This window comes from Xyrauchen texanus, chromosome 3 (assembly GCF_025860055.1).
Source record: "Xyrauchen texanus isolate HMW12.3.18 chromosome 3, RBS_HiC_50CHRs, whole genome shotgun sequence".
Classification (NCBI taxonomy): domain Eukaryota; kingdom Metazoa; phylum Chordata; class Actinopteri; order Cypriniformes; family Catostomidae; genus Xyrauchen; species Xyrauchen texanus.
This window is the reverse complement of record NC_068278.1, coordinates 3437587-3464495: the sequence shown is the minus strand read 5'-3', so window position 1 is coordinate 3464495 and position 26909 is coordinate 3437587. Positions and strand designations below refer to the sequence as shown.

Sequence of the window (26909 nt, the reverse complement as noted above, 5' to 3'; positions counted from 1 at the left end):
AACCTCATGAATTAATAAACCACTAAAGGACACATTTTCAGAAAAGACGTTCTTTTTTTAAATGATGACTTTTGAAGAAGTTAAACATCTGTCCACTGCAATAGAACACATTAGAAATATTCCAGAGGTACATGAACACTACGATCAGTCATGTTAAATAAACACAAAATATTACTAAATGCAGCAACCGTCAGGGTCAAAGCAGTTTGGAAATGACCAAGATTGCCAAATTTGGACACACACATCTAGTTGTATTGCTTGTTCTGAAGTTTAAATGTTTAGAGCTGTTGTTTATTTATAGCACACCATAGTATCAGAAATGGATGAAATTTGGCATGTGTCTTCAGTGTCCTGCTGTCCATCTGTGGAAGTCCAAATCAAAAGATACAGGTCAATGAGTCATTACGGGGCACGCCTGTAAATATATATTAGCTGATATTTCCCAAACAACTTTATGAATCACACATTACATTTCATGCGAATAGAGCAAACAGTCTTGGATGAGTTGGAAAAAGTAGAATTTTCAAAATATTTAAAGTGGAGGAACTTCGTAACTATGTTCTTCTAAAAGTGTCTTTTAAAGGTCTGTGAATGTCCCCTGTATTAACACCATACATCAGGGAGAATTTACATTATCAGTGGATTTTACAGGCATTTTACACATTTACTTACACTGGCGGCCAAAAGTTTGAAGTAATTTACAGATTTTGCTGTTTCAGAAGGAAATTGGTGCTTTAATTCACCAAAGCGGCATTCAACTGATCACAAAGTATAGTCAGAACATTACTGATGTAAAAAACATCATCACTATTTGAAAAAAGTCATTTTTGATCAAATTTAGACAGCAGCATCACTCCAACACCTTATCCTTGAATAATCATGCTAAATTGATCATTTGATATGAGAAAATCACTTGCCATTTGTGGCATGGCGGAGGGCGGGGCCGGGTCGTGATCATACACACCCGGTCCCTTATCAGGCAAATTAAGCCTCCAAGAGGGATAAAGGCCGATGATAGCGATGCGAGAGAGAGAGAATTACGGGCATGTCCTTCGTGTGTGTTTGTTTGTCTTTTAAGTTTATCATTAAAACTATTATTTATATTGTCAAGCCGGTTCTTGCCTCCTCCTTTCCATTGACCCCTATACACCATTATATCAAACACAGCTGAAAGATATTTGATTCATTAAATGAAGCTGAACGTTATCTTTGTGTTTGTTTTTTAGTTGCCACTGTATACAATAGACTGGCATGTGTTAAGGTCAATATTAGGTCAAAAATGGCAAAAAAGAAACATCTTTCTCTAGAAACTCATCCGTCAATCATTGTTTTGAGGAATGAAGGCTATACAATGCTTGAACTTGCCAAAAAACTGCAGATTTCATACAAAGGTGTCAACTACAGTCTTCAGAGACAAAGAACAACTGACTGTAACAAGAACAGAAAGAGATGTGGAAGATGTACAACTAAACAAGAGGATAAGTACATCAGAGTCTCTAGTTTGAGAAATAGGCGTCTCACATGTCCTCCGCTGACAGCTTCATTGAATTCTACCCGCTCAACACCAGTTTCATGTACAACAGTAACGAGAAGACTCAGGAGGTCTTATGGGAAGAATTATAAAGAAAAAGACACTTTTGAAACAGAAAAACAAAAAGAAAAGGTTCGAGTGGGCAAAGAAACACAGACATTGGACAACAGATAATTGGAAAAGAGTGTAATGGATCTGAACCCCATTGAGCTTTTGTGGGATCAGTTAGACTGTAAGGTGTGTGAGAAGTGTCCGACAAGACAGTCACATCTATGTCAAGTGCTACAGGAAGTGTGGGGTGAAAGGTCACCTGAGAGTCTGGACAAACTGACAGCTAGAATGTCAAGGATCTGCAAAGCTGTCATTGCTGCATGTGGAGGATTTTTTTATGAAAACTCTTAGTTAAGTAGATTTTAATTTCTTAAGTAGTTTAAGAAGTTCTGATTTTTTTTTTTCAAATTGTAATAGTAATTTTTTACATCATTAATGTCCTGACTATATATTGTGATCAGTTGAATGCCACATTGGTGAATGAGAAAAACAATTTCTTTACATAAGAGCAAAATCTGTACATTATTCCAAACTTTTGGCCACTAGAGTATTTTCGGAGTAACTTCCTCTGAGGGTCTCAGTTCTGCAGAACTGAAAATAAGAAACGGAACAATGTCGTGACTTGTGAGATGGGTTTGAGAGAAAATAAGCCCAGACACACAATCTCTGGAGAGGTTTTGCATTTTCTGTACTAAAAATTTGCTAATTCTACTAAATGGATTTAAACAAATATGTTGAACAGACCTGAGAGTATTGCAATCCTCAATAAATATGCAAGGGCTGTGCATATATAAACCTTTGCATTCCACTAATCACATGACTGATATTCAGTGCAAGAGAACGAATGTGAGAAAACAGTTCAGTAAACAAGAAACTCATACAGAGTAACTTACATTTCAGACAAAATTTGGCCAGATAGGTTGTGTATTTCTTTCCGCCATTGCAATAAAATTCCAAAAGAAGCCACAGCTTCAAGCTTTTTGTCACCAAAAGTGATTGTAATCATGAGGAATTTAATAATTCCACTTCCAATTACAGTTAACGGTTCCATTAGCAATGGTTTAAAAACGTTTTAGGAAGATATATAAAGAAATAAATGCAGTTCTTACTGGATTACCAAATTATGAGATAATTTCAGATTTAAACAACAGATTCTTGCAAAATGTTTTAACAGATTTTTAACCATTAAATTGTATTCATTCATTTTTACTACTTTTTACAACAAAACCAATCTCACAAGAATTCATCACAATAGTACAAGGTGAGTTTATTCAAACTAAATAGTTAGTTATACTCCCACCAATGAGCGATGCTTCACAATGTGTCCTTGTAGTTTCTGATGTAGTGTTTGTTCGGTGTTAATTTGCAAATACAATTAACATTGTATTTTCATAACTTTAAACTCTAACCCAAACCCCGTCTCTAAACCTAACAATACAGTGTACAAACCCAATTCCTAAAAAGTTGGGACAGTATGAAAAATGCTAATGAAAATAAAAAAAGGAGTGATTTGTAAATTATATTCACTCTTTGCGATATTTAAAGCACTACAACTCCAAATTATATGACGTATTTCCTCGTGAATTTCATAGTTTTTTTTAAATGTACAGTTATTTCAAATCACAAGATTGCAACACACTCCAAAAAAGTGGAGACAGGGGCAATTTAAGACTAATAACAATTTGACGAGTTGAAATAAGATGATGTGAAACAGGAGATGGTAAACAGGTGATAAAATCGTGTCAGAGTAAATAAGGAGCCTCCAAAAACAGCCTAGTCCTTCAAGAGCAAGGATCATTTGAGACTTGTTAATTTGCCAACAGATGCTTCAGCAAATAATCCTGCACTTTGAGAACACTGTTCACCAAAGACAAATTGGAAGGATTTTGGGCATTTGGCCCTCTACAGTTCATAATATAATTAAAAGATTCAAGGAATCTGGTCAAATCCCAGTGCATAAGGGCAAGACGAAAACCATTTCTGAATGTGCATGATCTCTGATCCCTTAAAAAACAGCATTTTTCTGTAATGATATAATGAACATGGGCTTGGGATTACTTTAGTAAAGCTTTGTTAGTCAACACCACTCGCCGCTGCATCCACAGATGCACGTTAAGACTTTACTAAGCAAAGCAGAAGCCATACATCATCACTGTCCAGAAGTGTTGCCGACTTCTCTGGGCTCGGTCTCATCTTAGATGGAAAGTAGAACAGTGGAACTTTGTTGTTTGATCTGATTAGTCCACATTTCAAAGCTGTTGTGTTATTCGGGCCAAAGAGGAAAAGGGCCATCCAAGCTGTTATTAGCATCAGGTCCAAGCCAGTGTCTGTATGGGTCAGGGGTGTGTCAGTGCCCATTGCATGAGTAACTCACACATCTGTGAGAACACCATGAATGCAGACAGATATATACAAATTTTGGAGCAACATATACTGCCATCCAGCGCTGTCTCCTCATTTTCCAGCAGGACAACTTCAGACCACATAGTGCCCGGATTTCAAGTGCATGGCTGTGTGAGCAGAGAGTGCGGGTGCTAGATTGGCCTGCAGTCCTGACCTGTCTCCAATTGAGAATGTGTGGCGCATTATGAAGCACACCATATGGCAACGAAGACCCCGTACAATTGTGCAGTTAAAGACCTACATAATGATGAATGCGGGAAAATTCCACTTTCTAAACTTAACAAACTTGTGTCTTCAGTGCCCAAATGCTTAATAAGTGTTATTAGAAGAAATGGTGATGTTTCACACTGGTAAACACTCGACCGTCCCACCTTTTATGGTGCTCATTGCAATCATGTGATTTGAAATTACAAAATTTTCAATGAAATTCACAAGGAAAGACATCATATAATGTTTAGTTGTAGTGCTTTAAATAAAGAAAAGGGTGAATATAATTTACAAATCACTCCTTTTTGTTATTATTACCAGTTTTCATACTGTCCCAACCTTTTCAGAATTGGGGTTGTAACACCTTACCCTGCCCAGAGTGTAATCATAACCATCATATTAATGTTAAAAGCCCTGATGTGAAATAAGGATGAAAGCAGCACTCCCGGGTTCTGAACAAGTGTAAGTGAAGCGTATGTGCTCGATTGATGTTAAGTTGTATTTTTCAGTTTATTTATTAAGTGTATCGTAGTATTGTGACAAAATCTCATGAGACTATGTTGCATGTATCTTTCACAACACGCTGTCAGAAATCACTCTGGTTGTTGAAGTTTACATAACACAGTAACAATTCTACACCCCGGGAGATGCGAGTTCGAATCCAGCATGTGCACAGTGACTCCAGCCAGGCGTGGCCTGGCTTCAAGGGAAAGTAGAGTCACATGGGGTAACATCCTCGTGGTGGTGATTAGTGGTTCTCGCTCTCAATGTGGCCCATAGTAAGTTGTGCATGGATCACGGAGAGTACCATGAGTCTCCATATGGTCATGCACAGCGAGCCACATGATAAGATGCATGGATTGAAGCGGAGGCAACTGAGCCGTGTCCTCTGCCACCCAGATTGAGGTGAGTAACCGCGCCAGCAGGAGGACCTAGTAAAAACTGGGAATTGTGCATGCCAAAGTGGGGAGAAAATGTGATAAAAAACAAAAAAACTGTTCTTGTAGTTGCAAGATTTTCATTCAATAAAAAGAACCGACTCATTCGTAGAGTTACGCAGTATGTTTCATGCTGTTGATTCACTAGCGTTGTTGCAGTGCCACTGAATAGAAGCACCGGAAACACTGTTGGAGTATTTTAGTACATCGTCAGAAGAATGCACAACTGAGAACCATTTTCGAAACCAAAAGTCATAAAAATCCATCAGTTTTATTGCACTGATGCTTCGACTTTCATCCATTCCACATCCACTGCTCCCTGATGTCATTTACTCTGTTCTGGAACACCACAGACAATCTGAGCGATTTAAACAGTGATGCGTCCCAGTGCTATCAGCACTCTTGGAATGCTGCTTGACCAATCAGATTAGAGGAGCAGAACTAACTGTTAACACAAAAAATAGAAGCACTTTTAATGACGGTCCAGACGTTTGTAGCCCGCTGTATGCTCCTCTGTATGAGGTGAAGTTCTAGTGGGTGGAGCTCCAGCTGAAGGTTCCCATGGAGATGATGGTTTGACAGGCGCTAGACGACAACCACACCGACTCCATGAGACTGAAGAGCAGGAGACCCAGAGCAAATCCGCACGCCATGTCCGTCAGGTGGTGCTGACCCAGCAGAACCCGAGACAGGCCCACCAGGAACGCCCACAGCACCAGAAGAACTCGCAGCGGGACGGCAAGCACCAGATGAGACAGGAGAAACTTGGAGACCATTGCCGCTCTGCTTGCGTGAGCTGCTGGGAACGAAAACGTGTCCAGAGCCACACAGTCCAGAAAACCAGGATTGAGGTCCCAGGGTCCTTTGCGTCTGACCAGTTTCTGTACTCCTGCTACAGTTACGACATCAAGAATCAGAGCTGAGAGAGAAGAGAGCGAAGTTAATGAGATTACACAGCAAAGAACAGGTTAAAATTCCTCTATTAATCGTTTTTGCTGATCATTCGGCTCCAAGAACTGCTTTTGGAACTATCGGTTATTGGCAAAAATCAACACGATAGTTGGCCGATGTTCTGCACTTTTTTCAAGACTATAAACTATCAGAACTATTTGTCCAATGCCGAGTTCACTTTCAGAAAATGAGCTTTTGAACATTTAAAAATGTTTAAATATTTTTATATTGAATATTAAATATCAGGAATGTATCATATGTAAACTCTGATATTACACCGCATCATTTAGTTTTTCTTTAATATCTGTGCACACATAAACACATCGATTGATGGTCCTTATACTGAGACAGAACGTTTCCGCCACTACTTTTGCCGGCAGGTTGCCAGCTTCAACAGAGCTATAACGATCTGCTTTCGGGTCGGAACCGGTGCCAAACTGCGATAGGTACAACATCAGGACCAATATTACAGTCCGATCACAAAGGCGACTGTTCCCTTTTAATTGCAATTCCTCCTCTTCCGATTGCTTTTATTTGTTCATTAAAATGACGGTAAACTGTCTCATTTCAATGAATTGTCTCAATACTCTCCCCATTTTACCCAAACTTCAGAGGAAATAAATTAGGGACATCTGGGAGGAGAATTCGCGATATACACACTTTTCTGTATGGAAACGGCTTCAGGGCAGATTTCTATTGCGCTAAAACTTATGCAACACAGTGTTTTTTTAGGCATGACGTCATCACAAACACCATTTTTAGCGATAAAAGGCCATTTGAATGGAAACAGGCAGAAAGTGGCAAATGTCGCAATTTTATTTTTTTTTACTTTGTCGACAACAAAATAGTGCGAAAGGTGGATGGAAACTAGACAACTGACACCACAAATCCCTAGACTAAAAACAACAAAAAAAGCTAATTAGAGTCAGGAGTTGTCAAACCTGGCATCCAGTTAATGAAAAGAGATTGGAGGTGGGGGTTAGAGCTACTTTATCTTATACAAACCCAATTCCGATACAGTTGGGACAGTATGATAAATGCTTATAAAAACAAAAAATATAATCACCCTTTGTAAAGCACTACAACTCCACATTATATGACGTCTTTGCTTGTGAATTTCACAGCTTTTTGAAAATGTACAGTCATTTCAAATCAGATGATTGCAACACTCTCCAAAATAGGTGGGACGATCAAGTGTTTACCAGTGTGAAACATCACCATTTCTTCTAATAACACTTATTAAGCATTTGGGCACTGAAGACACAAGTTTGTTAAGTTTAGAAAGTGGAATTTTCCCGCATTCATCATTATGTAGGTCTTTAACTGCACAATTGTACGGGGTCTTCGTTGCCATATGGTGTGCTTCATAATGCGCCACACATTCTCAATTGGAGACAGGTCAGGACTGCAGGCCAATCTAGCACCCGCACTCTCTGCTCACACAGCCATGCACTTGAAATCCGGGCACTATGTGGTCTGAAGTTGTCCTGCTGGAAAATGCCGGGACATCCCTGGAAGAGACAGCGCTGGATGGCAGTATATGTTGCTCCAAAATTTGTACATATCTGTCTGCATTCATGGTGTTCTCACAGATGTGTGAGTTACTCATGCAATGGGCACTGACACACCCCTGACCCATACAGACACTGGCTTGGACCTGATGCTAATAACAGCTTGGATGGCCCTTTTCCTCTTTGGCCCGAATAACACAACAGCTTTGAAATGTGGACTAATCAGATCAAACAACACAGTTCCACTGTTCTACTTTCCATCTAAGATGAGACCGAGCCCAGAGAAGTCGGCAACACTTCTGGACAGTGATGATGTATGGCTTCTGCTTTGCTTAGTAAAGTCTTAATGTGCATCTGTGGATGCAGCGGCGAGTGGTGTTGACTAACAAAGCTTTACTAAAGTAATCCCAAGCCCATGTTCATTATATCATTACACAAAAATGCTGTTTTTTAAGGGATCAGAGATCATGCACATTCAGAAATGGTTTTCGTCTTGCCCTTATGCACTGGGATTTGACCAGATTCCTTGAATATTTTAATTATATTATGAACTGTAGAGAGCCAAATGCCCAAAATCCTTCCAATTTGTCTTTGGGGAACAGTGTTCTTTGGAGAATCACCTGTTTACCATCTCCTGTTTCACATCGCCTTGTTATTTCAACTCGTCAAATTGTTATTAGTCTTAAATTGCCCGTCTCCACTTTTTTGGAGTGTGTTGCAATCATCTGATTTGAAATGAAGACTGTTTATAGACAATAAACGGTCTCCATTTAGGGTCTGGACAATGACCCTAATCATTGAAGTAAATCCTCAACAGAATGGTTTCAGAAAAAGAAAATCCAATCTTTTGGAGTGTCCCAGTCAGAGCCCAGACCTTAACCCCACTGAGATTCCACAGCACTGTGAATATTTTATGGGAATGTGTTCAATAAAGACATTATAATAATAAATATTTATTAAGAGATTATAATTGTGTGTGTGTTGTAAGCTTAATCACATTGTGTTTGTCTATTTTTGTGACTTTAATGAAGATGAGATCACATTTCATGACCAATTAATGCAGAAAACTAGCTTATTCTAAAGGGATCACATAATTTTTCTTGCTACTGTGTGTGTGTGTGTATATATATATATATATATATATATATATACAGTGCTGTGCAAAAGTTTTAGGCACTTGGGGAATTTTTAGGCATTTCCCTCTCTAACTGTTTTGTGATTCAGCGACACAAAAAAAACGACCGTAAACACTCTTGAAAAAAACTAAACACAATTCATACACATTTTATATTGATTATATATTTGATGAGGACAACATAACGTGGGCCGTAAAAAGATGGCTCGAGGGTCGCGTGCGAGTAGCGCTGTTTTAAACTTTCTTTTAGACTGCACACATTGAAGTATTCATCACTGTCCTACAAACCCAGTTGCATGATCAAGAAGTCACCAGAGACCTCAGACCGCCTGCACATGTCACATTTAATATTGTGTATTTCTCCAGCGCTTTAGGCTCTTGATTTAAAATCTCACACATAAGCAGATCCATCACAACTCCACATATGAGAATCTTACCGATCAATAGATTGATCAGAACCTCTTGTCCGGCCAGCGTGTTACTCTGCATGAGACACAGTAGAGTGCCACAGATCCATGTGATGCCGTGACCTGTCAGCGCCAGCAAAGTGACCACCGAGCGCACGCTGCCCCACGAGGACGATGTGTGGACACACACCCCCAGACGCTTGGACAGACAGATGTCGATGGCCAGCAGAGAGTTGATGGCGATTCCTCTGAAGGATGGGTTGAGCTGCATGCAGTCTTCATCCGGCAGCCTGGCCGCTTCTTTACGTTCCTTCATGTTCTCGGGGGGTTCTGGTGGGTTCTCACACGGCTGGTTCTGCTGGTTCTTGGACTGGCTGGTTCTTCTCGATGTTCTGCTGTGTCGCGGTGGCTGATTCAGCGATAAGAACTCAGGTCGACCCAGAACACAGCTGCTGCGCTCCTTTACTCTGCACCGGATCGGGTTTAAAGGCATCCTGTGGTTTGTTGTTCAGACTATAGATGAAGTTGTTGATGATACACACAGCAGTCACGTGTACACTCAAAGGAGGTCTGTGGTCCGTTTCCTGTTATAAACTGTGTCAGAAATAAATGAGACATTTAGGAGTGTGTGTGTGTTTTGCACCTTCTGTTGCTCTTTAGATCAACAGCAGTCTGATACTCTGTGAACGATGATGGAATATTAATGCATAGTGAGTAACACGATTCTGTCTTTGACAAAAGTAAGGGTTAAGGGATAATGAATTATTAAAACATGTCTCAGACGTATTAAATATTTATCAACATAAACAACAAGAGAAAATTGTTCTGAAAACCTGAGCTCATGAAATAATAGCATATATTGAGTATACTGAAGTATAAGCTACTTTATAGAAGAGAGCATAAACTCTTTCAAGATTTTTATTTTCTTAAAAAAATACAAATAAAAACATTGACGGCATTGTTAATGTGTTTTTTTTCTCTGCATGTTTCTATCACTAGTACGTTTTAATTCAAATCATTTAATTATCGCAGCGAGGCTTCTTTTTTGCCTTGTCTTCGTAACATTATATAATGTTATCATTATTATCATCATTTTCGTCACTGATTTCATTAAGATGATGCTCCACAAAGGTCAAAAATTGGTAGCCTTTTTTGTTACATCTTCAATATGAGGAGGACAATCACAACACAGGACAATTTACACAATAAATTTGCAGCAAAAATAAAATACCAAAAAAACAACATTTGAATAAATATGTTTATACTTTCCTTTGCTGTCCAAACCAAATGATGACCATATGAGAACTGAAAAAACAATCCGCTATATCCAGTCTAAGCTGGTGGTTGGTGTCCAGGCTGGTCGGGTCAGTTAGCTGCTTTCATTGGGATTTTGAACACTGTTTTTAGCTGGTCTCATAGCCCGCCCGGTAGAGTAGATCGTAGAAACCATTGGCGCCAATGAGAAAAGGAGCCCAGCCTGGGCGACCAAAGGTGTTTTTTCTGCCATGGTCTATTTCTATGAGGACAGTGTCATCTGCTCAAATATTACAAGCAGCCCACGCACACTACCATATCGTTATGTAAAAAAAAAAAAAAAAGACATGTTTAATCTTAATGCACATGTAAAACATCATATGGCCTAGCTCACCTCAGAATCCCAGCTGCATTAGAAAACACTGGTGTATCAGGACCCGTTTCACAGTCTGTAGATGGACATCGGATTAACTACAATACAACACAAACACACACATAGAAAAACAGTCAAACATGTGCGTTTGCAAAACACGTTGTATTTATAACCTATACATTAGCACCCATCATGATCGGTTCATCGCAAAAGCGCCAATTTTACTATGGCGAAGGCATTACTCATGAATATGAATTACCCAAAGTGACGTTTGTCCAGTACGTCTCCCTCATTGGCTGAAAGATAGACGTTGGTAAATGAGGGACTGTCAGTCGTCGAATGAACGAAACTTATTATGGTAAGGCCTTGACTTATGAATATTAATCAGGTTACGTCATATACATGTAGTTAATATTAATGAGGACAGTCAGTATATAGTAGGATTCTAACAGTAATTTGGCGTTCTCCAAGGTGCTTAAACGATGGATTTGGAAAAATAGGGTTCAACAGTGTTACTATGAATGCAAACTTTAATACAGCGAAAAAGACACTATTCTAGCATAACATAAAGAAATACAAATTTCCAAAAGTCTTTTAAATGTCCATGTACTAAAATAAAATATGATGCCATGAGTGTACCTTCATTTTTTACTGTTACTATTATTTTGAATGGCCATGGAAAATGAAGCAATCCGTTAAGTAGTCTGTAAATTTACCTGATGAACTTTCACCTTTTGCTGACCCTTGATGCTTCGCAGAGCTCATGAGAGCTTCTAAATCACTTGCACCTTTATTGGCAACTGGCATATAAGTGCCAGCTTTACATGTCATACATTCTGCTTCCCACGGATCTCCACCTGCACGAAAGTATGGGATTATTTGTGCAAATCTTGTGTAAATTTGCATTTCCGTTTGGGCATTGTTTCACTCAGCTGTCATTTGCTGCTACTGTCAAGCAACTGTTTGATGCCAAACACAACAGCGCAGGGATTTGGCCAATAGTTGCTGCAAGTCTCTTGTAATCGACCAATTGGTGTGCAAGAAGGTGGGACTTACAAAGAGGGGTTAAAGCAATGCAAGTATGCGTGCACACACAATAAAGAATTAGACCAGATCAGAATCAGAATCAGAATCAGAATCAGCTTTATTGCCAAGTATGCTTACACAGACAAGGAATTTGTCTAGGTGACAGGAGCTTCCAGTCAACAACAATACAAACAATACCAAAAACAGCAGCAAGACATAGGTAATTAAAAACAAAAAAGAACACAAAATAAATAATTATACATATACGTACATACACTCACCTTCATACATACCCACATACACACACACACACGTAGTGCAAATCTAATACAATCTGTTATATAAAGAACAAAAACCTGTATATTATGTACAGAGCAATGTAAGTAATGGCAGAAGTGGATATGTTGGATAATATAAATTAAAATTAAACTGTGTATTGCACATAATTATTGCTCAATGGGGCAATTTAATTGTTCATTAGATGGATGGCCTGGGGGAAAAAACTGTTCCTGTGTCTGACGGTTCTGGTGCTCAGTGCTCTGAAGCGCCGGCCAGAAGGCAACAGTTCAAAAAGGTAGTGGGCAGGGTGAGTGGGGTCCAGAGTGATTTTACCAGCCTTTTTCCTCACTCTGGAAGTGTATAGTTCTTGAAGGGGGGCAGGGGGCAATCAATAATCCTCTCAGCAGACCGAACTGTCCTTTGTAGTCTTCTGATGTCTGATTTCTTAGCTGCACCAAACCAGACAGTCATTGAAGGTGCAGATGCACATCATAATGCAACTGAAGCCCAATCCCGAACATTTTCTCAAATTTAGAAATCCCGGCCGGATGCTTTTTAAGGTCCGAAAAAGATGGTCACCCTATAATATTCTTTTCCAGGCTTGTTGCCTGATATCTTCAGATTTTCCAGAACTACAGTTCCCGTCATGCGTGTGTTGTGCAGCGGAAGTGACGCGCAGCTGCGCAGTTGAGGGACAGCAGCTGCAGCTGATGGTGCGCCGCTCACAGCGCTGCGGGACGGAGTCTGAGCGCAGCTCCGCGGTCAGGATGAGAAGGATGAGGATGGATTAGTATCGATGAAGAATGGTGGTGTTTTTAACAGAACATTCACGTTCATGACAGCAGGAGGGATTTATTTCTGTTTGATGCGGGACTCAAGGACGTTGAGAGGTGATGAAGTTGACCTGGATGTTGCGGCGGCTCAAATTCACGGATCAGTTACTCACAACTGCACAAGAAACAAACAATAAAAGTGAGCTTCTTCCATTTCAACATAAAGACAAACTCAGAGCATACCAAATCAACGTGAATATTCTTTTGATTTGAAAAATGCAATGCATGGCGTTATTTGTGATGCCCATAAAGAAGTCAAAGGCTCGAGTGTGCTTTTAGTTAAAGAGAAAATATGTTTATTTTGTATTTTTTTTTTTTGCGCGTACAATAGTTATACAACAGTATACAGCCAATCGCAATATGCAATAAAGTAATTTCAATATCAATAGGCTATTTACAAATATGTTCATTTATAATTCCAGGTAACAACAGTATTCAATTTTTTTTTAAATGTAATTGTGTGTGTGTGTGTGTGTGTGAGAGATAGATTTTATGTGTGTATGTGTGTGTGAGTGTATGTGTGTGTGTGTGTGTGTGTGTGTGAGTGTGTTTGTGAGTGAGAGAGAGATAGATTTTATATGTGTGTGTGAGTGTATGTGTGTGTGTGTGAGTGTGTTTGTGAGTGAGTGCGTGTGTGAGTGTGTGTGTGTGTCTTTGTGTGTGTGAGACAGAGATACATTTTAAGTGTGTGTGTGTGAGTGTGTTTGTGAGTGAGTGCGTGTCTAAGTGTGTGTGTGTTTGTGTGTGTGAGACAGAGATACATTTTAAGTGTGTGTGTGAGAGAGTGTATGTGTGTGTGTGTGTGAGAGAGAGAGTGAGAGTGTATGTGTGTATGAGTGTGTGTGTGTGAGTGGGCATGTTTATGTAGTTTACGAGGAACATTTTTTAGGTTACAAACTGGTAATTACAAGGGTATTATTCTATAAATAAGGTTTATGAGGACATTTCTAGTGTCCCAATAATTTAAATAGCTTAAAAAAACATTTTTATTGAAATTGTTTTTTTTTTTTTAGGGTTAGGTTTAGGGGTTGTGTGAGGTTTAGGGGATAGAATATATAGTATAAACATCATTATGTTTATGGAAAGTCCTCATAATGATACCTGCACTAACGTGTGTGTTTATAAGTGTGTGTGTGTATGTGTGAGGGAGAGAGAGTGAGTGTGTGTGTGTGTGAGAGAGAGAGTGAGTGTGTGTGTGTGTGTGTGTGTATGTGTGAGAGAGTGTTTGTGTGTGAGAGAGAGAGTGTATGTGAGTGTCTGTGTGTGAGTGAGAGAGAGTGCGAGTGCATGTGTGTGTGTGTGTGTGTGAGTGTGTTTGTGAGTGAGTCTTTGTGTGAGAGAGAGAGTGGATGTGTGTGTGTGTGAGTGTGTGTGAGAGAGAGAGTGCGAGTGTATGTGTGTTTGTGAGTGAGTCTTTGTGTGAGAGAGAGAGTGGATGTGTGTGTGAGTGTTTGTGAGTGAGTGTGTGTGTGAGAGAGATAGTGTATATATGTGTGTGTGTGTGTGTGAATGTGTAAAGAGAGTGTGTGTGTGTGTGTGTGTGAGAGAGAGTGTGTGTGTGTGTGTGTGTGTGTGAGTGAGTGAGTGTGTGTGTGTGTGTGTGAGAGAGAGTGTGTGTGTGTGTGTGTGAGAGAGAGAAAGTGAGTAAGTGTGTGTGTATGTGTGTGTTAGAGAGAGATAGTGAGTGAGTGTGTGTGAGTGTGTGTGTGAGAGAGATAGTGAGCGAGTGTGTGTGTGTGTATGTGTGAGAGAGTGTTTGTGAGTGTGTGTGTGTGAGTGTGTGTGTGTGTGAGAGAGATAGTGTATATATGTGTGTGTGTGTGTGAATGTGTAAAGAGAGTGTGTGTGTGTGTGTGAGTAAGTGTGTGTGAGAGAGATAGTGAGTTTGTGTGTGCGTGTGAGTGATAGTGAGTGTGTGTGTGTGTGTGTGTGTGTGTGTGTGAGAGAGATAGTGTATATATGTGTGTGTGTGTGTGAATGTGTAAAGAGAGTGTGTGTGTGTGTGTGTGTGTGAGTGAGCGAGTGTGCGTGTTTTTGTGATTTACGAGGACAATTTTGTAAGTTACAAACTGGTAATTACAAGGTTATTATGCTATAAATGTGATTTATGAGGACATTTGTAGTGTCCCCATAATTCAAATCGCTTAAAAATCATACTAAACAATGTTTTATTGAAAATGTAAAAATGCAGAATGTTTTCTGTGAGGGTTAGGTTTAGGGGTAGGGTTAGGTTTAGAGGATAGAATCTATAGTTTATACAGTATAAAAGTCATTATGTCTATGAAAAGTCCTCATAATGATAGGTAGACCAACATGTGTGTGTGTGTGTGTGTGTGTCTGTGTATTAGTGTGTGTGTGTGTGTGTGTGAGTATTAGTGTGTGAGTGTGTGTGTGTGTGTCTGTGTATTAGTGTGTGTGTGTGTGAGTATTAGTGTGTGAGTGTGTGTGTGTGTGTGTGTGTGTGTGTCTGTGTATTAGTGTGTGTGTGTGAGTATTAGTGTGTGAGTGTGTGTGTGTGAGTATTAGTGTGTGAGTGTGTGTGTGTGTGAGAGAGATAGTGTATATATGTGTGTGTGTGTGTGTGTGTGTGTGTGTGTGTGTGAGAGAGATAGTGTATATATGTGTGTGTGTGTGTGAATGTGTAAAGAGAGTGTGTGTGTGTGTGTGTGTGTGTGTGTGTGTGTGTGTGTGTGTGTGTGTGTGTGAGAGAGATAGTGTATATATGTGTGTGTGTGTGAATGTGTAAAGAGAGTGTGTGTGTGTGTGTGTGTGTGTGTGTGAGTGAGCGAGTGTGCGTGTTTGTGATTCGAGGACAATTTTGTAAGTTACAAACTGGTAATTACAAGGTTATTATGCTATAAATGTGATTTATGAGGACATTTGTAGTGTCCCCATAATTCAAATCGCTTAAAAATCATACTAAACAATGTTTTATTGAAAATGTAAAAATGCAGAATGTTTTCTGTGAGGGTTAGGTTTAGGGGTTGTGTTAGGTTTAGAGGATAGAATCTATAGTTTATACAGTATAAAAGTCATTATGTCTATGGAAAGTCCTCATAATGATAGGTAGACCAACATGTGTGTGTGTGTGTGTGTGTGTGAGAGAGAGAGAGTGAGTAAGTGTGTGTGTGTGTGTGTGTGTGTTAGAGAGAGATAGTGAGTGAGTGTGTGTGTGTGAGTGTGTGTGTGAGAGAGATAGTGAGTGAGTGTGTGTGTGTGCGTGTGAGTATGTGTGTGAGAGAGATAGTGAGTGTGTGTGTGCGTGTGAGTGTGTGTGTGTGTGCGTGTGAGTAAGTGTGTGTGAGATAGTGAGTGCGTGTGAGTGTGTGTGTGTGAGAGAGATAGTGAGTGTGTGTGTGTGCGTGTGTGCGTGTGAGTGTGTGTGAGAGAGAGATAGTGAGTGTGTGAGAGTTTACAGTCCGCAAATGACGGAAAGTTGACGAATATTATTTTCTATTTGCTTTGTTTAATTTAATTTAATTATTGAATTAAGAAGACCATTTGCAGAAGTGATAAATCGTTCTTCCGTCCTGTTTGCAGCTCATTCCTGTCGGACACTATCTAGTGTGTTATTTTGAGGGTTCATGTCGTGCTGGCCGCTCGTGTGGATTGTGATGGGCTGTATTCAGAGTATCAGGTGTAAACCCAAGAGTTTCCGGGACAGCATCGTGGTTCTGGAGGTGAACTCGTCCATTGACTCGAACCCCACCAGCATCGACGAGTCCTCTAGCGTGGTGCTGCGCTACCGCACGCCGCATTTCCGCGCGTCGGCTCGGGTGCTGGTGCCGCCGGTGGCCGCTAAAGAGAGCTGGACGATCGGCTGGATTCAGGCGTGCAATCACATGGAGTTCCACAACAAATACGGAGCCACAGGGATGTAAGTACATGACATACTGTACAAAGTTTCCATGCCTCTGATTCAAATACAACACAAATCAATAATTAGTGTACACTTGCAAAAGTAGTTTCTGTCAAAGTGCACTTTCTTCTTTTCAACCATAATATATTATATTCATTTATAAATGATCTCCTTCAAACAGTGGAAAAAGCTTCAGAAGAATAGTAGGCTAACTATTTATAAAAGGAATATTGTGGGTTCGATAGAAGTTCAACTTAATCAACAACATTTGTGGTAAAACGTTGAACACCACAAACAGTCATTTTGACTTCAAAAAACAAAAGCATAAATGTGGGTGAGATAGTTGTGATGAAAGAAAACGGGGCCAATTTTTGGAGAATTTAAAGACAAAAATGTGCCTCTTATAAAAGCATGTACATTCTTATTTATTGAGCTGTAAAATAGGTTCAAATCATCACTTTTTGCAGGATTAAGGTTTACAGCATTATGTCATCATAGCAACGATGTTGTAAAATTGTCTATAATTTCCACAGATGTGGTTAATAAGTGATTTAATGACAGTAAAATCATGTTAACACACATATTGTTCATGTCTTGTGTCTATACTTTTGAAACAGTATTTTAATGTGTACAGATTAAACCCCATTGACTTCCATTGGAAGCGTCTCACTGGAACACACATTTGTGCTTATTTTGAAAGAAAAGAAATTTATGTGGTAATTAAACATTATGACACAAATGCTGACGAGCTTCACTCCCGGGAACATTCCTTCAATCTGTGAAATAATTGTAGTTCATCAGTATAACAGATCATTTTCTTACACAGTAAAACAAGCACCGCCATGTAAAGTGTGACTGTTGTTTATTTGATAAGTTGCATCGTTTATTTCAGTGTAAAATGAACCTGGTTTCTAGATCACAATGTTTTATGGCAAATTTGTCTTAAATGATGTGACGGGAACGAGTGAACATGTAGTGTTTGATATGAAACTAACAAGATCCTGTTTCAGCAACATTTTAATTGTATAAAAGTCATGCCATGAGAATAACAGGTAATGCTGATTGACTGATCAGTTCTAGTTTTGGGGTGTTTATTGGGGATAGCTGAATGGCCAGGGTTTGAAGTTGAGGGGAAATACGGCTGATCTGGTGTCTTATGCACTTTGAAATCTTTGTGCTGCATCAGTATTTCCTCCTGAGAAACAAAACACATGTCAAAGTATTTACATGCAGGATCATGTATGCACAGTTTCTGTGGCTCAAACTGCAAAAATGAACGTTGAACCTCATAATAGATATTACAGTCATTACAACATTACAGAGCCAACATGTCGAAGAGCTTTCACTCGTCCTACTTCCTGTTGCACAGACTATACTTTGCCCTATTTCCTGTATGAAAAAAGCCTTCAGTGTCTTTAGATACCTTGAGACTTCACGGCCGATATAAGCACACTCTCACCCGCAGCTTATTCCTGGAAAATAAGAGCACAGAAATAGTGTTGTTGAATTTCTAGAGATGTCCTGTATTTCTAATGAGTGATATTTAATGTGTAATCTGACAGCAGCAGTTCACCAAAAAATACTCATTTTTCACTTCCTTTGCCAGTAAAGGATGTCATTTCCTTTATAACAGTGGTTCACCTCTACTTATAACTGCAAGAATGTTTTTGTGTCTCCAGCATACATCTCAACAACTGACATACTGTATATTCTGCAGATATCGCAGCATTATGTTCTTTTTAACATTTGTGTGAAAATGTTTCATTCAGTCCCTGATGTTGCTTTACTTCTGTCTGATTTGATGGACTTTTACATTGAAGAACACCGACAGAATTCAGTAAACTGACACGCGATGCTCTCCACTTACAGTTCTGCTCAACAGCTGTTCTGAGCTGATAATGTTCTCGCTCTACAGACATTTATACACAGCAAGCAAGAAAATCATTTCAGATCATATATGTTTTCTGACCTGCCGCTCACTTTCTCAGGATTAAAGTGTGAGTTCTATCAGCACCTGTTTCCAGATTATTGGAATGGTTAATGTCATGTGTTTGATTGAAATGTGTGTGTTTCCTGTAATGAGCGTGTGATGGTGGTTTGGGGAAGAAGCCGCTTGTTATAGTTTTTTCATCAGTGTTTAAAAAAGCTGCTGTTTTCAGTGGTTTAGTGTTCCAGAAAACACGTGACGAGTCGCCCGAGATAGAAACCGAACAATGTCTTGTGAAAGGTTGTAGTTCATGAGAAGTCCATTTTTATTAAATGAACAGATAGACATTTGATTTGTACTTAAAATTAAGATTTTTAAATCAAATCATCATTTATTTTTGGTATATTAAAATCCCTGTTATGTATAGATTTGACTCTTTTAGTCCCAGATCCAGATATTAAAATATGAATCTATGAAAACAGTTGTGACGTAATTTCCATCACACTAATTATTATTATTATTATTATTATTTCAGTTTTTTGTCAACAGTTAGCATACTTGTTAATCAAGTGGACAAAAGTGAAGAGAATGCTTGAGATGAAATATGAGACAAAACAAAGATAAATCAAGGGAAATATCACTTGTCCGCAGAATATTTCTGCTAAATTATGAAAAAAGTATGAAATATGAAATGAATTTAGGATACATCAAATGTTCACTATTAAATTACCATGAGCAAGAAAAGAGGGTGACTGTTTTATTTCAAAACCATCAAACATTTCATTTCCATCAGTGTCGTTTCCAGACAAAATTTTATTAAACACAAGACAGAATTTGACACTGTGGTGAGAATCTCGTGCTGAAAGACTCCTGTCAGGTCTCTTAAGCAACCATATTGGCCTGGTTGCTAGGGAGGGTAGAGTCACATGGGGTAACCTCCTCGTGGTCGCTATAATGTGGTTCACTCGGTGGGGCGTGTGGATACCGCGGTGGAAGGTGTGAAGCCTCCACATGGTGCTATGTCTCTTTGGCAATGCGCTCAACAAACCACGTGATAAGATGCGCAGACTGGCGGTCTCAGACGTGGAGCAAACTGAGATTCGTCCTCTGCCACCTGGATTGAGGAGAGTCACTACACCACCACAAGAACTTAAAAGCATATTGGGATTTGGGCGTTCCAAATTTGGAGAAAAAGGGGAGAAAATTCCCAAAAAAGATACATGATACATGTACATTCACTGTTGGACATTGTTAGTAGAGAAATGAAATAAACTAGTCAGAGTGGGAAACATTTTGTTATAAGACTTAATTTAATAAGACTAAAATTGCCTAAAGTTGAAGAAACACACAAATATTGTGAACTGATTAATGAGTAAACAAACAGCAATAACTTTTCAAAAACACACTCACACACACACAAACACTCATACACACACACACGCACAGACACACACACGCGCGCACAAACACACGCACAAACACACACACTCGCACACACAAACACTCATACACACACACACAAACACTCATACACACACACGCATGCGCACAAACACACGCACGCAAAAACTCATACACACACACACAAACACTCACACACACATGCGCGCACACACAAACACACACGCACCCACACACACACAAACACTCTCACATGCGCGCAGACATAAAGACATGTACGGACACACACAGACACACAAACACTCTCACACACACACTTTCTCTCTCGCACACACTCACTATCTATCACTCTCTCTCACACACACAGAAACACAGAAATGCACACAGAAACGCACGCGCACACACACACACACAAACACTCTCACATGCGCGCAGACATAAAGACATGTACGGACACACACAGACACACAAACACTCACTCACAGACACAAACACTCTCACACACACACTTTCTCTCTCGCACACACTCACTATCTATCACTCTCTCTCACACACACAGAAACACAGAAATGCACACAGAAACGCACGCACACACACACACACACACAAAAACACACAGAAATGCACACACACCACACACACACACGCACAGTTTGTATTTGTATTCCCCTGATGATAATCAAAGTTGGTTGTGTGATCAGTGGTGCTCTTGTGCTGATACACGGGTTCTGGGAGAAAGGTCATTGTTTTCCTGCTGTCAGAGGATCGATAGTCCAGCAGCTCTGACTGTCCTGCCATCATCCTCACCGGCCGCTGTGTGCTGATTCTACTGTATCATGAAGGTCATGGAGAACGGCTGCAGCTTCTGCCAGCTTAAAGGGGTAGTTCTCCCAAAAATGAAAACACAAAAAAATGGCAGAAAAGTCTCAAAAAAGAAGTTCATACGACTCATGTCGGCAAAACTGGAAGATTCTCAACTTTTGGGTGGCCTCAAAAAAATGGATGGGCCAAATTTTTGCCTAATTTTTTTTTTTTTTACCAAAATCAAACAGTTCTTTCACACTTTCAGAAATCAGAATATTAGCATTTTTTAAACTGTTTTATAAATATATATTTGAAGTCAAAGTGTAATCTCTAATATTCTGGGTGGGTCTGGGTCTAATTTGGGTCCACCCGTGGCTACGCCTCTCTGGAGTGAACTAACCGTTTAATACGAAACAAAACCTCTAGTGCGACCAGTGCGGTCCGGGCAGGGTTATGATTTTTAATGGCCCTGTGACATGCAGGGTGATATGACTCAAAATTATATCTTGATATTTTTCAGCTGTTGACGACATTAAAAACATATCTCGATAATTGTTTATTTGCTCAGAAACACAAATGATTTCAAATAATAATGTCTTTTTTTCTAGTAAGATCTTTGATATTAGGGCAAAAAAATTGTGTTAAAAATATCAAAAAATCCTTAGTTTGATGTATCTTGTTTTAGAAACAACACTGCAGAAGATATTTGGGTTTTTCAGAGAATGTATTTTTAATGTGTATTTTGAGTTTTTGAAAAAAATCTACCAGTGCTGAAGAAGTAATCCAAAGTATTTAGAATACATTACTGACCTTGAGTAATCCAATGGAATGTTACCAATTACATTTTTCAGCATGTATTTTGTAATCTGTAGTGGATTACATTTCAAAAGTAATCCTCCGAACCCTGACAGCGCATCACCCCTTGAGTATTTTGCTGTCTGACCGAATCATTGAAACCTGAGTAGACGGATTCTCGACTGAATAACTCTTACGAGCCAGATCTTTTGAATTTACAGCATGAAACACACATTATAAAGAATAGTTAATAGAAACGTTTGGAAAGAGAATGATAATCCGAACCGGAATTGTTCAAATCCTTGATTCCCATCCCCAAAATATGCCATTTCTACAAGCATACACGGCGATTTACATGATGGTGGCTGTTTTGGGACAATTGGACTCAAAATAGATGCATATTGTGTCTACATTTGAAGTTTATTCTTTTTGAAAGAATCATCTCTTCATCTTTGGTCAGACTCTGAAAGCACTGTGCTATGATTAACCTCCACATAAGAGCTGGAATAAAAAGCATCACTTGCTTTTGGCTATTAGTGTTCTCTTTAGATTCACCAACAAGGGTTTATGACTCACTGCTTTTCATCGGCCTTTCGGCCCAATTCACTCTTATTTTCAAGGCCATCTCCAACACTGTCATCCTATGATGTTGCCCACAGGTCGAGCTGGGAGCTCCCGGATCTTCGAGACGGAAAGATCGAAGCCATCAGCGACTCGGACGGCGTCAACTACCCGTGGTACGGCAACACCACCGAGACGTGCACCGTGGTGGGACCCACCAAGAAGAACACCAAGTTCACCGTCAGCATGAATGACAATTTCTACCCGAGCGTGACGTGGGGCGTGCCCGTCAGTGACAGTAATGTGCCCATGCTGAGCAGCATCTGGAGGGACCAGAGCTTCATCACGTGGCTGGTGGCCATCAACCAGGCATCGGGCGAGATCCTGGTGCTGCAGACGGTGCGCTGGCGCATGCGTTTGCACATCGAGGTGGATTCGGACAAACCGCTCGGCCAGAGGGCGAAGCTGCGTGAGCCGATAGCCCAGGAGCAACCGCAGGTGCTCAGCAAGAACGAACCCATCCCACCCAATGCCATGATCAAACCCAATGCCAACGACGCTCAGGTCCTGATGTGGCGCCCCAGGACTGGTGATGCAGTGGTGGTCATCCCGGCCAAACAGTGAACCTCTTCACTGTATCTAATAAGATTGAGTACAAATAAGCACTTGCTTCCGTTGATATGAAGGGTCATGAATCTGAAACAAAGTGCAAACAAACCGCTCTACCTGCAGACTGGCTCGGGATCACTGTGCTAAAAGACTACGAGATTTTTATGCTTTTTTATGTTGTTTGGGAATATTGCTTTATAGCCATGCATTACAATAACTGGCTAACTGGTATACATGTGCACATATGGCAAGCTGAAATGACATGTAATCACGTGCAGAAAATGAATTGTAGATATCTGTAATAAAATGTCCTCTAGTAAAAATGCCAATTGTTGGTAGTAGCAATGGAGTTACTATTAGTAAAAATGCAACTTTTATATATCATTTATTAGGTGTGCACTAGTAAACATTTTAATTCTTGATAAGAAAACTGATGTCATTACTAAAAAAATCATTATTCCTGATACCTGTAATTGCATTTTCTCAAGTAAACTGTCACAATGATCTGTCACTGACTCCGGTTCAAATGCAATTACAGGTATATTTGATTTAGAAGTGCACATATCAGTTATGTAAATGAACTTGAACATGTTAGATTCAGTATTTCAGATATCTGGAAATGGATTCAGATATCATTAAATTGAAGAGTAATTAAAGATATTTTAATAAAAGCTTTCTTAGTTGTTACAATCACATTGTGATATGAACATTGATATTAGTGAAAACCAAATAACTGATATGAAAAATGAGCATTTTTACTAGTTGTAATTCAGTTGTTGATATCAGGGATGGACATTTGCGCTTGTAACAATGTAATGTCATTGATCCCAAAAAAGATCATTTTTACTAGAGAAGTGCATCACTGATATGCGCATTTGGAATTTCAACTAGTAAAAACATTCAATATAGATATCTGTAATTGTGTTGTGAACAGAAATGAATGACAGATCATTGCAAAATTGCAGTTACAGATATCAAACATAATGTTTTTACTAGTGCACACCTGATTATTGACTGAAAAAAGAAATCATTTGCATTATCAGTAGTAACAATTCCATTCCTGATATGAAGAATGAACATTTTAATGGCAGTGACAATTGAATGATAGATACCTATAATTCATATCCTGCTCGTGACTAAATGTCAAAGGGGCTAGCGATAGTGCACGTTTATATATGCGAGTCATATTTAATGTTGTGGCATATTTCAAATGAAAAGTGTAACTTTTTGATGTTAAACATGCAGGACATTGGATTCACGCTGCCTTAAGTTTACATTGCTTTCCACGGCAAACTTTTAGCCTTAAATGAAGTGCAATGCAGTAAAACACACATCCGACCTGTTAGAACCGCAGATGTGTCCCAATCTTTCCTTATTCCTCCTAAATGACTCCTGTTGAAGGGGACTTTGATGACATCTCTATGGGATGGCTGTGTACTGAATGAAATGAAGGCAAAATTCCCTAGAGTGTGGATCTGTTTTGCACAAACATGAAGGAATTATAGATATTATTATGCATACAGCATTTTAAACAGGCACTTAACTAAAGTGATTTAGTTGCAGATATATTTTTCCAAAACAGCTGACAAACAGGTATTGATGATCTTCCAAAGTATTTCAAACACTGGAGAGCTGAAAATACAGATTTTCTAATACACGTCCGTTGTCCCCCATTGCTGTGTGAGGGATGTCAGTCATTGATTCGGGACATCTTGAGTGGTCAATTGATGCTGTTATTAATAAGCTGACAGCTAAAGCAGATGGGAGGTGCATTTAGTCATTTGGCAAAAATGTGAGATTTAAGTTTGAGTTTGTGAGTTTTAGTTATACTGAAGGGTTCACACCTGATACACGTACAGTGGAAGTCTGAGATCACTAGTGAAAATGCTTCTAATTTCATAACAAATTTTACTATCAGTGTTAACAATTTCAGTGAAAGTTGAATTGAAAAATGTACTTGAATACCTCTCTTTCCAGAACGCATCTGATGTGCTTCAATGGACGCAAGCGAACCGTCTGCATAGACTTCACTTATTTAATGTCACTATAATTCATATTTGAAATAGTGGAGAATTTGTAATATTTCGTCCTCATGTCACAACTTTGTTTTAAGTGTTACAAAAGGTTTGTATCCCAGATTTTCAATCATTACAGTTAAAATTGCAATTATAATTGACCTACAGTCTTCATCTGCCAGTCCAAGTATACATGACACAATGCATAATGAATATTTGAAAGAAGGTCAACAGCTGTGGAAGTGTTAAATACATGTTGCATGTCACCTCTGTGTTTCACAAGGAGCAACGCAGAGACCGATTGTGGTCCAATTAAAGCATGTACAGGCTGGACGAAACCAGACTAACCTGGTCTGTTAGTCTGACTTTATAGACATGGGACTGGTACGATCTTAGTCGACATGACAAATTATTGACTGAAGTTGAACTTTCAAAGTGCATGTAAACATTCTGAATGTGGTCTCAGACTTTTGGGCTTCACTATATATGGAGGGACTCAAGGGTTTGATTTGGTGTCATTCTTTGTTCTACTCATATAATCGAAACACCAAAAACAACTAAAAAGCACATTAAAACTTTCATAAGAGTAGTCCATAGGACTCGTGCTCTAGATTGTAATATCTTCTGAAGTCGTACAGTAGTTCTGTGTGATGAAGGGACCCAGATCGGATCTCATAGATTATGATCTGTCCGTGAAAAGACGGGTTTGACTCAACTGTACGCAGATTCAGAGAAAACAGATTGATTATTTTAGTCAACATTAAGGGAGTTCTTTGGTCTACAAGTTGAGTTCAATCAGTCACATGGATGTATACAGCAGCTGCTGTTGGTGTGGATTAGATGTTTTATTCTGATGGGAAACACAGAGCAGCGCAATTTAGGCTCTGTACAATCACACACAGCGATGAGGACTTGTGTGAAGCTGCTTAAACCTCTCTAAAGATACTCTGGAGTTAAACAGAGGAATATTATTATCCACATATGCCAAAAATGCTTTATGTTCACATGCACAATGTAAAACCCCTCTGACTGACAGAACATGACCTGTTAGCAGGTATATTTATGTGTGTGAGTGTTTGGTCTGTAATGAGTGTTTCATCAATAGGGCTCAAAATGACATGACAAACGAGACAAATTGTTCACTGTAGTGAATAAACAAACTACATCTTTCAGCTTAGAATTTAGTCTTTTTTTTTTTAAACAATCAAAATAATATATTTATTGTTATATATTTTTGAATGTCAATATTCATATAAAGACATCAAATTAAAAGGTAAAACAGGCCTAAAACATCCTGTGCTAACGACATCGATGCACTGAATAGTTTGGCTTTTTGCCTTGAAATATTTTGTTCCAATATTCATAATTTTATGAATGGGACATCTGCACTATAAATCCCCTTAAATCAAATTCAAATCTTCAAATATTTTGTAAATAACAGTTTGTGACAGTGAACCGCTCGGTGTGTTTCTGTGCGATTCAGATAAGGGGCTATATTATTGTGAAAGCTGTTTCTTTGATTTTATTTCTGATGGTGTGTTTGTTTTTTTATATTATGTCCATGAAAATAATACTTGACAAATATGACTGGGACATATTTGAAACTGTGAACATGCACATTGTAAATACAGACGAGATATTTTCCATGAAGAAATAAAAGTGAAATTCAAAAGAGCTTCTTGTTATTGATTAAAACTGATGTAGTTTGTGTTTTGGCTCATTTAATTGCTTAAATGAAATCTTTGGTGAGAAATATAACCTGCTGACGTGTGCCTCTTATGTGAACCACAAGATTAATACATGAAGTATGAATAACAATACTAAAACTGTTAAATGAGCAAATAGCTTTAGATTGAGAAATTCAACAGAGAGAGACCAGAGGAAGAACGAGAGACAACAGAAGAGTGATGATTCTTCATAACTTGTGTATTTAACATGTAGACATTTGATTTTACATTCATACAGAACTGACTGTGCACACACCCCAACAACACAAAAACATGTCTATAGAGAATATTGAAGAATATGATTGTCTTGAA

At 39.1% G+C, this 26909-nt stretch overlaps 2 protein-coding genes across 5 annotated transcripts in view; one reads left to right on the top strand and one right to left on the bottom strand.

Moving 5' to 3' along the window:
• The window catches only part of LOC127622300 (inactive phospholipid phosphatase 7), an 11227-nt gene extending 268 nt beyond the window's left edge, over positions 1-10959 (bottom strand). Inside the window, exons 1-3 of one of the 3 annotated variants that reach the window (XM_052096381.1) lie at positions 10783-10959; positions 9165-9728; positions 1-362 (exon numbers count right to left, since the gene is read on the bottom strand). The exon at positions 1-362 is cut by the window's left edge and continues 268 nt beyond it. In XM_052096381.1, coding sequence (XP_051952341.1) covers positions 292-362; positions 9165-9627 — 534 coding nt within the window. In that variant the 5' untranslated portion in view covers positions 9628-9728; positions 10783-10959 and the 3' untranslated portion in view covers positions 1-291. Of the gene's footprint in view, positions 363-1603; positions 6050-9164; positions 9998-10782 lie in introns of those variants that run through there. The other 2 variants (XM_052096367.1, XM_052096373.1) reach the window with 2 other exon arrangements.
• A 1705-nt stretch (positions 10960-12664) lies between these two features.
• LOC127622319 (protein FAM78A-like) lies at positions 12665-26538 on the top strand. Of its 2 annotated transcripts, none has more exons than XM_052096393.1 (3): positions 12665-13038; positions 16440-16776; positions 22345-26538. In XM_052096393.1, exons 2-3 carry the CDS (start codon positions 16484-16486, stop codon positions 22868-22870), a joined length of 819 nt encoding a protein of 272 aa, XP_051952353.1. In that variant the 5' UTR covers positions 12665-13038; positions 16440-16483; the 3' UTR covers positions 22871-26538. The 2 variants fall into 2 exon arrangements, with proteins under 2 accessions (XP_051952353.1, XP_051952361.1); XM_052096401.1 differs by lacking the exon at positions 12665-13038 and adding an exon at positions 14941-15111 and having other exon boundaries at positions 15875-16776.
• The last annotated feature ends 371 nt before the right edge of the window (positions 26539-26909 follow it).

Excerpts from the sequence above, each read along its gene's own strand:
- LOC127622319 (XM_052096393.1), top strand. The coding sequence starts at position 16,484 with ATGTCGTGCTGGCCGCTCGTGTGGATTGTGATGGGCTGTATTCAGAGT. Across the intron at positions 16,777-22,344 it reads AAATACGGAGCCACAGGGAT|GTCGAGCTGGGAGCTCCCGG; the intron begins GTAAGTACATGA and ends TGTTGCCCACAG.